The sequence below is a fragment of the Macaca nemestrina genome, chromosome 12 (genome assembly GCF_043159975.1).
Source record: "Macaca nemestrina isolate mMacNem1 chromosome 12, mMacNem.hap1, whole genome shotgun sequence".
NCBI classification, from domain to species: Eukaryota; Metazoa; Chordata; class Mammalia; order Primates; family Cercopithecidae; genus Macaca; species Macaca nemestrina.
This window is the reverse complement of record NC_092136.1, coordinates 53,600,293-53,613,161: the sequence shown is the minus strand read 5'-3', so window position 1 is coordinate 53,613,161 and position 12,869 is coordinate 53,600,293. Positions and strand designations below refer to the sequence as shown.

The following is a 12,869-nucleotide window of genomic DNA, read 5'->3' as shown; positions in this document are numbered from 1 at the left end:
ATCCCGTGAGGAAAGCTACCCGCCATGGGTGTTAGAGTCATTTTTAAGGTCTATGACCTAACTTGGAAAGCCAGTTGTAAAGAGTGAAACGGGTGTTTAGATCCAGGGTGGCAAGTCTGAACCTGGTACGGGCTGCTGGGCTACACATCCAAGCTGCGCTTATCTTCTCCTGTCGAACCATCTCCCTCCACCTCCCCTTCTCTCATTCTAGATAAGGGCTGGTTCCTGGAGTTCCCACGCCTATCTAGCCCTCAGCACCACCTTTAGCTCTTTTTCCACTGGAGCCCGAAGACGAAGTTGTTCGTTCTTCTTCTGGAGGAGGAGGAGTGGCCATTGGGGTGCAGAGGAGACAGCTTCTTCCAGTTTGTAAATTATCGTTTGACTTGATGCCTCTAAACTGTTCATAATTGTAGACAAGGAGGAGTTGGCAACTTGGAGAACTGATTTACAAAACTATTTTCTAAACTGGTACATTTCCCCAGGTACAAATCTGCCTCCTGGGTGGATGCAGCGTGCATTACCATATCTACTGAGTGCCTCCCGGGACCCGGCTCTGCCGTCATCCACATTTCTTGCCCTTCACAGCTACCCTGCAAGGATGAGATTATAATTTGTCTGTTACAGTAGGGAAACTGAGAATCAGAAGTGGCTTGTGTGAGGCAATAGCTCTGAAGCCTTACAGTTTTCTCTGTACCGCTTGCCTGTCCTCAGAAAAGACTGTAGTGTAGCAAGCAAGTTCAAATAGCCTTGTGTTTGTTGGCCAGCCACTGCAGCCTTTGTTCAATGCTGGGCACAGAAGTGGTTCCAAAGATAGATAAAGACTGAGAATGTTAATACGCTCTGCAAAGCAAATGAGTCCCACCTTCTGTTTATGCTCTCTGGGTGGCAAGCATTGCACATGGGGAAAGTGGAGATACAGTAGGAGGCAGTGTTTATGTGAGTCATGCCCGAGTGAGCAGAGTGGATGCTCACAGAGCCCAGAGAGCATCTGTGAAGGAATCCGTGCTCATCGCACCAGGCAGGGCACAGAGCCCGCTTTCTCAGTCTACTGAAGTTGTTGAGTGTCATAGACCGGGGTCACTGGGTAAGGCCTCATGGAAGAACCAGCCTGGGTAGGGCAGGAAAGCTGGCTAGGCCTGAGAAGGGAATGAGTGCTAGTCTCCCTTCAGCCAAGCTCAGTGCCAGGCACCTCAGCAGCTCTCCGGGAAAGAGGGAAGGGAGGGTAGGGCCCTAGGATCCCCTCACCCCCAAGTCTGGGCATCCAGTGTCTGAGACCTTGCCTGCCCCAGCAGGCTCCTCCGGGCAGGTGGTGCCCAGTGGGTTCCTGTGCTCCTTTGCATGTGCTGTTCTTCCCCCTTCTCTTCCAGCTCCTCTTCTCATTGCTGCCTGGACAGCCCCTTAGCTGCCTCTTTGCCTCCAGCCTCCTCCTCCAGTCTACTGCTGCCCTCTCATCTTCCCAAAGACTTGCCTCTTCCTGCTGCTCTGTCTCCTGCTCCTCACCACCCACTGGAGAGGCCAGGCCCCCTCCTTGGCCTGGAGGGGACATCTGCCACCATGTGCGCTGGACATCCCCACCACACCTCCTCACAAATCCTGAACCTTGAACATGCTGTCATTCCACCACTCTCCTGCTCTTCCCACACTCACATCCCTGTGTGGGTATTTCCATGGCCTGGAATGTCCACTGCCCAGTCTTCTAGTAAAATAAATCTCATTCCTAAAATTGAAGCTTTCTTGACACTTCCCTTTTGCGGCCCCTCTGGACTCCTCAAGGCTCTGTTGGACACCGCCTGCTCTGGGCTTCCATGCCCTTGGTTCATAGTCCACAAGCACTTGCCTGTGGTCTTGTAATCCGTCTTCCCCTGTGGGCAGGGCCTGAGCCTACATATTCCCAGCCCCTTGAGTGGTGCCCAACTCTTGCTAATGCACCAAAAATTGTTGCCGAGTGAATAAGTAAGAGATTAAGGAGGAAGATAAACACCATTCTCTGCTTTTGGTATTATAAAACCATCCCACTGTTCGAACTTGTCCACGATAAACACTGCCCCTCTGGGGAGCGCAGAGCTGCCGTGAGGCCTGTGCTCTGTGTGTTGCTGACCTCCCCTTACAGGCCTCATCGGCGGAGCTTGGTCTGCTGTGTCCTCTTGCTCAGAGACCCCTCCAGCCCTCCTGACAGCTGGGTCAGCCCCAGCTCCTCCACATTTGTCTCCTTGCGCCAGCTTTGGATTCTGGAAAAACAGCTAGTGCTTTGGAAAATCAGCTCTACTTTATTTTTGTTCCTTTGAAACTTAAGTGACTTTTCTAAGAAAAGTCTGAGGTTAGAATGGTGCAGAAAGGACCATGGCCAAAGCCCAGGCAAGCTATTTTTGGGATGTGAATGAGCACCCATCGCATTTTTCCCTTCCATCAGCCGAAGCACTTGTTCCAAATAGTTCACAGCCTGGACTTACAGAGCACAGGCCCCCTTTGCACAGGCGGAGGAGGTCCACGTGTCTCTGTCTGTCTGTGAGTCTGACTGAGGTAGATGGTATGCTCCCAGCCGATACCAGGAGCAGAAGTTTTGAGAAGAGATGGTCATGTGTGTAGTGGAAAGCCCTGCCCTCTGGTAACTAATGAAGAAAGACTTTAAAGCTGGGTGTCTAAGGAGAGGTGGGCAGTCATGAAATCTAGAGAGATGTTCTTTGGAGTTTTTTCTGTCTGTGCATTAGTGAATTGTGGCTGGATTATATTCACATCAGCCAGCCAACTTGCAGTACCAAGAATGATAGACTTTCAATGGTGCTATATCTAGTGTACTTTTCTGGGAGTTTTTCCCTTTTCCTAGTCACTGTTTGCAGAACCACTTGACTCAGAGCAAGATTGACCAGGTACTATTGGCATTAGCCAGGGCATAGCCTTGTGCAGTGTGTGGTACTTTTCAGCCAGCGAGAGGAGCAGAGTATAGGGGAGAGATTACCCGCAATGCCACATTGACAGGCCAAAAGGCACAATTCTATGTCTTTTATAAATGTTTATGTGTAGTATTGAACACTAAATAGTATGATTAATATTTGAATGTCTTAAAGAAATTGTATTTTTACTTCTCAGCACCCATCCCCCACCCTACCCTCATTGTCCAAAGCTGACCTCTGCCTCCTCCTACTGTCGCAGGCGTGACGTTTCTCCAGATACTTCATGCTGTTCGCCTGTGTCCTTGCCACACCACTGCCACACACGACTCCTGAACCATGGGGGAAAACGAGGATGAGAAGCAGGCCCAGGCGGGGCAGGTTTTTGAGAACTTTGTCCAGGCATCCACGTGCAAAGGTACCCTCCAGGCCTTCAACATCCTTACACGACACCTGGACCTAGACCCTCTGGACCATAGAAATTTTTATTCCAAGCTCAAGTCCAAGGTGACCACCTGGAAAGCCAAAGCCCTGTGGTACAAATTGGATAAGCGTGGTTCCCACAAAGAGTATAAGCGAGGGAAGTCGTGCATGAACACCAAGGTAAGGAGAAACCCTCCTAGTCTTACCTTTGCAGGGCATGTGGGTTGACATTTAGGAGGTTAGGAAGCTGTTGCCATTTTGGCACTCTAAGGTTCTTGGGTGTGGGTGTGATGTTGCATTGTTTTCCTCTGGTAAAGGTTTCCTTTGTCTCGAAGCATCAGCTTTTCCTGGCTGGGAGGTTCCCTCCACTTGTGCTGTCTCCAAGGGAGGGAAGCCAGAGGCAAAGTTGAGGGAGAAAAGCCAATGCTTGATATTACCCCCACTTCCATTATTCCTGCTGCCACTACTACTACTTCTAGTAGCTGCTATTTATTGAGCAGCTTCTAGGTACAAGGTACTTTATGGCCATGATTTCCATGAACAGCTGCAGTAGTCCTTCAGGCCATTTTAGAGATGGGGAAATTGAGAAGTCAGTTGTGCCCAAGATCACATTACTAGAGGACAATCTTGGTCCGTCTGATTCTAGGGCCTAAGTCCTAAATCTCAGGGAGAGGCATAGTTAGAGAGTTGTGTTCCCCTGCGTGTGGACATTTTAGAAAGCTCCCCTGGTTTTGAATTAATTGGCTAAGAAATAGGTCTGGGTCTTCCTCCCTGTCTCTTTCTCTTCTACCTGATACCCTTGCATTCTTCACCTGCCCACTCCCTTCCTCAGGATGCATTTATTTACCTAGGACCGCACTCATAGTTAAGCCTACACTAACCGATTGCATCCCCCATCATTTGGCCATAGACAGCATCGGCGAACATAGGCTCACTATCACAACCTTTCTCTGACATTTGTGAAATGCCCACCACCAGATGGGCAGCTGAGAGTGTAGGCTTCTCAGCTGACTTTCCTGGTGGCCGTTGGGGGCTATCAGCCCTGAGCACTGGTTCAGGCTGTGTGTTTAGGTTAAAATCAAATGTGCTGTATTTAGACCTCACAGGAGGTAGCTCAGCTAGAACCCTAGGAATTCCAGTTGGTGCCAATCCCAGGACAAGAGGATTGAACTCTCCATGGCAATCGGGACTGTTGTGTTTTTGTTTTGGTGATGAGAAGCTGTTGAGTCCACCATGGGATATGCTGCTTTCCACTGCCCCAGGGGAGACAGCTGCCAAGCTCCTGTGAGCCTGGGGCACACTGACACTGCGGGACATAGGAAGAGCATTCCATCAGGTTGAAACAGACCAGTCGCCTCAGCCCAGAGCAGGCTAGCCATCCAGACAGTACCTGCCCATAACCTGCCACGCTCCAGCTAGGCAGAAGAGATGGGGGAGGTAGGGAAAAGGAAGGGGGAGGAGAAGGTGAGACCAGTGTCCTGGGTGCTACTCCTGCCCAGTGCCTCCCTTCCTCGTTGTTGTGGCTTCATAGTTCAGAGTTCACTGGGTGGCTCTTCAGATTTAAAGGAGGGGAAACTTTTAGCTTCCAAAGTGTCACCCCTCTTAGTAATTGTGTGTGGTGGCTTCTTTTTTTTAAAGTCCCATAAAAGTCAGGTGGCCCAGTTGCACTATATTCTCTCACAGAGGGTTTTCCGAGCTCTGGTTTTATTAGGGAATGCTGTTGCCCCATACACCCAACATGCTGTGGCTGCTGAGAGACCCTCTTGGTGATCTGAAGACAGATTGTCACAGGGAGTCAGTGAGTAGAGGGATGGAATGGAGGGCTGACCACCAAGAGGAGTCCCTTCTTCCAAAACGTACTAGCCAGTTACCTAGCCAGTGTGGCCAGCCTCTATTTTACAAGCTTTGGTAGCTTGAAATAGAACAGTCATCACATCTTGTGGTTGGCAGGTCACCACTGGCTTCTGAGATACAAAGGGAAAGAAAGCACCTTTTGTTAGGGATGCTGGGTAAGGTGCCTCTTGCCCAGGAATTTTTATGCCTTTCTTGTGAGGAGGAACAAGGACATTTTTCACATGTGAGATAACCCATCTCATAAAAACCGCCTGAATGCTGAGGAGTGGAAGATACATTTGAGAATGATTGTAAGTATGAACTGTGACTGTGTTAGGCTACTTGAGCTGTGCTTTTCAGAAACCCAGCTCAAAATTACCACAAAGAACGGGGAATCATTGACTCATATTAACAGGGAGGTCCAGACACTTTAAGTTGGGGCCTTAACTTGGATGCTTGGATGCTTTGCTCTCTTTTGGCTCCATGCTTCCCTCCTGCAGACACATTTTTCTCCATGTTTGAAGCCTCTCCTTCACATCTTTATAGCTCCATTCCAAAAGGCTGGAATCTGTCTCTTCCAGGTCAATATTGAAAAAAAAAAAAAACCATTGAGAAGGATTCTGATTGGCCCACCTCTGGATTTATTATGGCCAAAGCCAGGGGAACTGGTTACTGTGATTGGCAGCCCTTTCAAGCATCACATAATCGACGTGAGGGAGGAGCAGGTCCCCAAGGATGTGGGAGTGTGAGACAGATAAACAACAGGTGTCCTTGACTGGGCGTGGTGGCTCACGCCTGTAATCCCAGCACTTCGGGAGGCCAAGGCAGGTGGATCACTTGAGGTCAGGAGTTCGAGATCAGCCTGGCCAACATGGTGAAACCCCATCTCTACTAAAAATACAAAGGTGTGGTGGTGGGTGCCTGTAGTCCCAGCTACTCAGGAGGCTGAGACAGGAGAATCACTTGAACCCAGAAGGCAGAGGTTGCAGTGAGCTGAGATCACACCATTGCACTCCAGCCTGGGTGACAGAGTGAGACTCCATCTCAAAAAAAAAAAAAAAAAAAAAGAAAGAAAGAAAGGAAAGAAGGAAGGAAGGAAAAAAAAATCACACAAAAAATGGGTGTCCTCTACAGCGACTATTGATTTGTATTCTGGCCATGATATAGGCTCCTTGCATATCACATTCATGTGTGGGTGTTTAATGGCCAGCTCCATGAGGCCGGTGCTTATACTCCTTGTTGTGAGTCAAAACACAGAACAGGGGTCCTCACCTCTTCCAACATGAACAGACACTGTCTTGCTCACATACCATGTTCAGGCATCCTTTGGTGTATGGTTTATGCTGAGCATTAGTCAAGGAAGAAATGCTGGGCGTTTGCATACATGTGGCTGATCATCAGTGCTAAGCCAGATGACACAGGTTTGTCAGGTACCAGGCATAAAGCCAAGCTCCCGGTTAGCCATAGGCAGAGCAGGAATAAACATAATTCAGCCAGAACCCTGACCTTTGTGCTGATGTGGATGCTCAGCACCACCTGGAGTGGGTCTAGGCTTAAGCATTTCGCAAGCATGTATCAGCCCCTGCCATATGCTGAGCACCATGCTCCTGCCTCCGTGCCACCCGTGAGTGTGTGTGTGTATAAACACGTGCGTGTCACAGCAGTGAGAGACTGGGGAAGAGGGAAGGGCTCTAGTGGAGGTGCCAGGGGACAAGGAGAGTGGCCTGAAAGTTCTCTAGAGCAATGGCTCAGGTGCTAGTTACAAAATCTCACTTGGGATTATTGTTTATTATTGATTTATGAGGGTTTTATTGGCACTGAATATTAATAATTCTTTCCCTCGGCATGACTATGTTTGGATATGAATGAGGGTGAACTGAGGATCAAGCCAAATGAACTCTTTCACGATTGATACTGACTCTGTATTAGGGTAACACCGGACTCAAATGTCACACCCGACTGAGTAGTGTTCCCAGGGAAAACAACCCAGAAGAACCTGCAGTATGTAATTTGGTGTGGGAAATGCTATCATCACAAAATTCTGGACTCTGGTTGTTTTGATATATAAATCTTTAATGCTAGAAGGAACTTAAGCAGATGTTATGTTCAAGCTCTGCATTGAACAGGCCACAAACCAGGGTCCAGAAAGCTGAAGATAGTGGCATTACTGGGATTTGGACTCTATTTACTGGTTTGCTCTTATGTTCTTTTATTTGCTCATTAGCAGGTGTTTCCAGTGCCGTACACCTTACCAGGCATTTGACAGAGAGGATAGTTTGAAAGCTGAATAAGATGTGGTTCTTACTTGAGCTTTCTGTAAAGACAGATATGTAATTATTTCTGTATTTACTTATTAATCATTCATCAGGTGAATAGTTATGGAGCAACTACTATGTGCCAGGCATTTGTCTAAGTATCTAATAGCTCTGTGGCCTTGGGCAAGTTACTTAATATCTCTGGTCCTTAGTAGCATTCTCTGTAAAATGAGGATAATAAGAGTAGCTACTTCATGGAGTTACCATGAGGGTTAAATAAGGTAACCTTTGTAAAGTGTAGAAGGCTGTCCAGCATTCTGATAAGTGATCAGTAAACATTTAGCCCTTATTATCATTAATATCGTAAGAGCTAAGAGAGAGGTCTGTACATTGGTCTGCAGGAGTATAGAAAAGCAAATGACTGATTGTGACGGGGGTAGTCTGGGAATGCTTCCTGGAAGAGGAGGTTTGATGTGGGACTTGGCAAATGAGTAGGAGTTTGCCGTGTAGAACTGAGGAAACAGCTAGAGGGAGTGCATATATTCTAGGGACAGTGTGTTGCTCTGTAATGGGAAAGGAGGAGTGTATGGGGTTTGGGGGAAGGGTGAAAGCCGGAGAGCACAGAGTGGATGGATGGTAGGAAAGGCTGGAGGAAAACACCTGCTGGTCCAGGCTGTGAACAGAAGGTCACGTACTCAAACAGAGGACCTGGGAAACTGTTAACAATGAGCCTCTGATTCCCAGTCCTGTCCAGGGTTCTTTCCACTGCTCCTCACAGGATTGCTCAGTAGTCACAGGTACCATTACAGACCAAAGGGTGTTTGTACATTGTTGCCATAAAAACTCCCAGGAAATGACTCATGGACTCTTGTCACCAGCAGGAATCGGGCCAGCCTATGTAATGAAAACTCTTGCGTTATCTTTTTGGAAGAATGTGACTGTATTTTATGAGTATCCAACAGGGTCACCACACACCTTTTGCTCCTGGGCCCCTCCCCTGTGTGTAGCCCAGGCCTCGGTTTGTGCTCGAGGGTCAGACGGTCCTATGGTCCCCAGCTTCCTCCACAGATCGTGCAGGGAGGCAGCGGAGCAGGGTGCGAGGCTGTTAGGGGTAGAAGGGGTGACACCGGGAGTAAAGACTGCTGCTACCCCTTGGCCTGGATAAACCTGTCTGACATTCCCAACCTCTGAAGTCATCTGTCATGGCTACACTGGCTCAGACTCTTCAAGGGCCACTTTGCCTGATATGGGCAGTTCCAGTCATAACCGATAAAGCAGAAGATGGTCTCTGGGGTGTGAAACTGCGCAAGTTGAAGAAAAAGCTTAGATGAACTCTGGATTTATCTGCTTACCTGACAGTAGACTGCCGGCCCTGCAACATTGAACATGTTTCTGAGCCTGGATTGCCAGTCGGGTTGTACCAATGGCTGCATTTGTTACCACAGCTGCACATGGAGTGTGTGGGGTTTGCATGAGTGTGTGCGTTGGGCATTATATGTGAGCTTGAGTAAATCCAATTCACAGCAATGTTGTATGGAGAAGGAAAAAAACTTTCCTTTTTAGCTGTCTTTGTAGGAAGTGGTTAATCCGGGTTTACTGAGTTCACTTTGTAAATATATTTCTAAATAAATAATTTTTTGTCTTTTTATGAAAAAACTAGGCCAGGTGGGATGGCTCACGCCTGTAACCCCAGCATTTTGGGAGGCTAAGATGGGAGGAACGCTCAAGGCCAGGAGTTCGAAACCAAATTGGGCGACATAGTGAGACCTGGTCTCTACAGCAAATACACACACATACACCCTTTGCACACATACACCACACACGCATACACTTAGTCACACATATACACATATACACACCACACACACATATATACACAAATACACACATATACATCACACACACATACACACACGCCACACACCATACACACACACACCACACACACATACACACATATATACAAATTCACACATGTATACACAAATACACACATACACACACATACTACACACACCACAAACCATACACACATACACACATAACCCCACACACACCATACACACATACACACACCACACACACACATACACATGCACTTATACACACATATACATACATACATACCACACACCCACCACACACACACGTAACACCACACACACACTATACACATATCTATTTCTTTATATATACACATGTATTTATTTAAATATAAACGTATATTTCTGCCCCCTTACTTATCTATATATTTCCGTATGTATTTCTTTATATATATTTTTTCGTTATAAGAAAAAGAAAAGGTTTCTTTGAAAAAAAATGCCTGCTCATGATAAAAAATAACTCAAGTAGGATAAGAAAATATAGGGTGAGACCGAGCAAGTGGGATGAACACAGTGAGACCATGTCTCTAGAAAATGATGTGTTTTCATTAGCTGAGTATGGTGCGCCCCACCATGCTGTGGTCCCAGCTATGTGGGAGGCTGAGGTGGGAGGATCGCTTGAACCCAGGAGGTTAAGGCGGCAGTGAGCTATGATTGCACCACAGCACTTTAGCCTGGGCAACAGAGCAAGATCCTGTCTCAAAAAAAAAAAAAAAAAAAAGACAAGACAAGACAGAGTGGATTTGAGCCTAAGCCAAGCTAATTTAAAAAAAAAAAAAAAAAAAGGAAAGAAAATTTAGTGTGGAAGAAGTTTCTTTTCTGCATTCCCCCAGTTTTCCTTCCTAGAGGCAAGTACTTTCCCATTTCTTGTATGACCTTCCTGAAAATCTCTGCATGTTTGTGGATGTGTGATATGGATACATGCACTGCCCCCTGTATTTTCTTAATGGGAAAAAAATCTACAAACATTTTTTCTGCACTTGTTCTGAACTTTTTTCACTGAAAAATGTATCTTCGGGATTGCTTTTTCTCAGTAGGTGTGGATCTAACTCTTTTATTCATGGCCTTTTATGGTTTCCCATTTTATGGCTAGAGCACAATAGCACCATTTCTTTTTTCTGTTTTTCTTTTGAGACGGGATCTCGCTCTGTTGCTCAGGCTGGAGTACAGTGGCATGATCTCGGCTCACTTCTACCTCCGCCTCTCAGGTTCAAGTGATTCTCGTGCCTCAGCCTCCCAAGTAGCTGGGATTACAGGCATGCGCCACCATGCCTGGCTAATTTTTGTATTTTTAGTAGAAATGGAGTTTCACCATGTTGACCAGAATGGTCTCGAACTCCTGACCTCATGATCCACCAGCCTCGGTGTCCCAAAGTGCAGAATTACAGGCATGAGCCACCGTACCCAGTCTATAGCACAATTTCTTTAGCTTAGCTTATTTCCAGTCTATTGCCATTTTAAACAGTGCTGCAGTGCATTTCCTTAACCACACTTGTTTGTATACATGTGAAATTGTGAGACAAAGGGTATGTGTGCTACATTTAAAAATTATAGACATTGTCAGATTCTCCTCCCTGGAGTGGATACTCCCACCAATAGTGCAAGGGAGCACCAAAAACAGTCCTTCTTTAAAAAGAGAAAGCACAGTAAGACGTTGCCTCCTTAGATTTCCTGGGCCATGCTGAGTGGGCACTGATAGAGTCCTCTGAGTCCTGCAGCCTGGACTAGGTGACCTTGAACAGGGCCACTGGGTGAAGAGCAGTCCAGCAGTGATGTGGCAGGGATTACTGCCATCCTTTTAACAACAGTTTTATTACCACCACCAAGCTTTACAGCTCACAACATAGTTCCATATGCATTGTTTCATTAAGAGGTTTGGTTTGCCAGTCCCCATTTCTCACTCCTATAACCCCAGCACTTTGGGAGGCCTAGGTGGGCGGGTCCCTTGAGACCAGGAATTTGAGACCAGCCTGGGTAGTACGGCAATACCCTGTCTATACAAAAAATACAAAAATTAGCCGGGTGTGATGGTGCATGCCTATAGTCCCAACTACTGGGGAGTCTGAGTGGGGAGGCTGACTTGAGCCTGGGAGGTCAAGGCAGCAATGAGCTGTGATTGTGCCACTGCACTCCAACCTGGGTGAAGAGCAAGACCCCATCTCAAAAAAAAAAAAAAAAAAAAGAAAGAAAGAAAAAAAAAAGTTTGCTGTATTGGTAAAAGTGAATGTTCTTTAAGAGAAGAACACATATAAGTGTATCAAATCGAATGCACTTATATTTCTCTTGAAAATTTCATTAAATAATGGGAGACTTTAGGGCCCTGGCCCACAGAGGATCTGTCCTGTTAGTGCTGAACAGGGGCCTGGCCTGGCTAACTTGTTCTCTTTATGATTCAGTTCAAGCAGACATCACCTCCTCCTGGGAGCCTTCCCTGACTATCTCCTCCCCACTGCCTCCTCTTATTCCATCCCCAATCTGGGTTTGGTGCCCCATTGGGCTCCTAGATTCTCTGGTCCTATTGCTATCTTGCTGATCAGTGCTCCACATTGATTGCTTTGTCTTTTTCCCGCTCGATGGTGAGCTTCCTAAGGACAGGGAGCGTGCCTGGCTCATCCCCGGGTCTCAAGCCCCCAGCACAGGGCTTGGCACAGGGAAGATGCACATGGATGGAGGAGCGAACTCTGTGGCTCAAAGGGCTTCTTTCTGGAGCTTTACTGTGTGAGCCCCGGTATTTCCAAGCTTTGATGCTGGGTTAGCAGGAATCAATACCAGACAATCCTTTCATTTCCTTATTAAGCATCTGTCTAAGTTTGCATCTGAGCATTCCTTCCCTTCGAGGCGGGGATGGTGGCCACAGCCCTGTCTGGCCCTTGCCTAGCATCTGGCTGCCCGTGGAGCTTTCAAAAGAGACGGGAAGTTAGCCAATAGGCTTGTGAAGCTGGAAGACTGAGTCTCCCTTTACTTGGAGAAAAAAAGAAAACCCTCTTGTAGCTCCTGGCCCACCCAGGGTTGTACAAGGCCCTAGGGAGTCTCCGGCCGGGATTATCCAAATAAATTTGTATCTCTGGGCAGGAAAAAAGGAAACCAGGAAGCAGTTTAACACTCTCCTTCCCAGACTGAAAGGTAAACCCTGGCTTCCCTCTTCTTTGCTCTTTGGAGACTTTTGCTCTGCTTTGATTTTTTCCCACAATTAAAAATATCTTGGCAATCAGTGTATTCCTTGACCAGATAATTGTCCCACTTGGTGTGAATATATCTGTCTATCTCCTACTCAACAGGGTGGAGTACCAGGCTCAGTTCGGCCTCCTGCCACAGGGAAGGTCCTGGGCAGTTCAGTGAGCCTGATTCTCAGGTTGTTCTCCTGCGCTGAATTTGTAAGATTGTGTTCAGCTGTCGGTAACTGAGATGTGACCAGAGGTGAAAACAAATAGGGGCTTATGTTTTTAAGGAGAAGTCAGGAGAGAGGTGGTGGCTGGAGGTTCAGTAGCTGTATTCTCTGATTCTCTAGGCCAGCGCTGCCCAATAGAAATATACTGTAAACCCATGTAAAATGTTAAACTTTCTATTAGTCACATTTTAGAAATATA

At 47.0% G+C, this 12,869-nt stretch overlaps 1 protein-coding gene across 36 annotated transcripts in view; it reads left to right on the top strand.

Annotated features, from left to right (window-relative positions):
* Positions 1-12,869, top strand: part of LOC105486894 (microtubule associated monooxygenase, calponin and LIM domain containing 2) — a 260,006-nt gene that overhangs the window by 63,936 nt on the left and 183,201 nt on the right. For all 36 annotated transcript variants that reach the window (XR_003019230.2, XR_003019233.2, XR_003019235.2 and 33 more), the window contains one exon: positions 3,151-3,491. Coding sequence is in view for 30 of the 36 variants with exons in the window: in XM_011749977.2 (XP_011748279.2) it covers positions 3,228-3,491 (264 nt within the window). In the remaining 6 variants the exon portion in view is untranslated. The remainder of the gene's footprint in view (positions 1-3,150; positions 3,492-12,869) is intronic.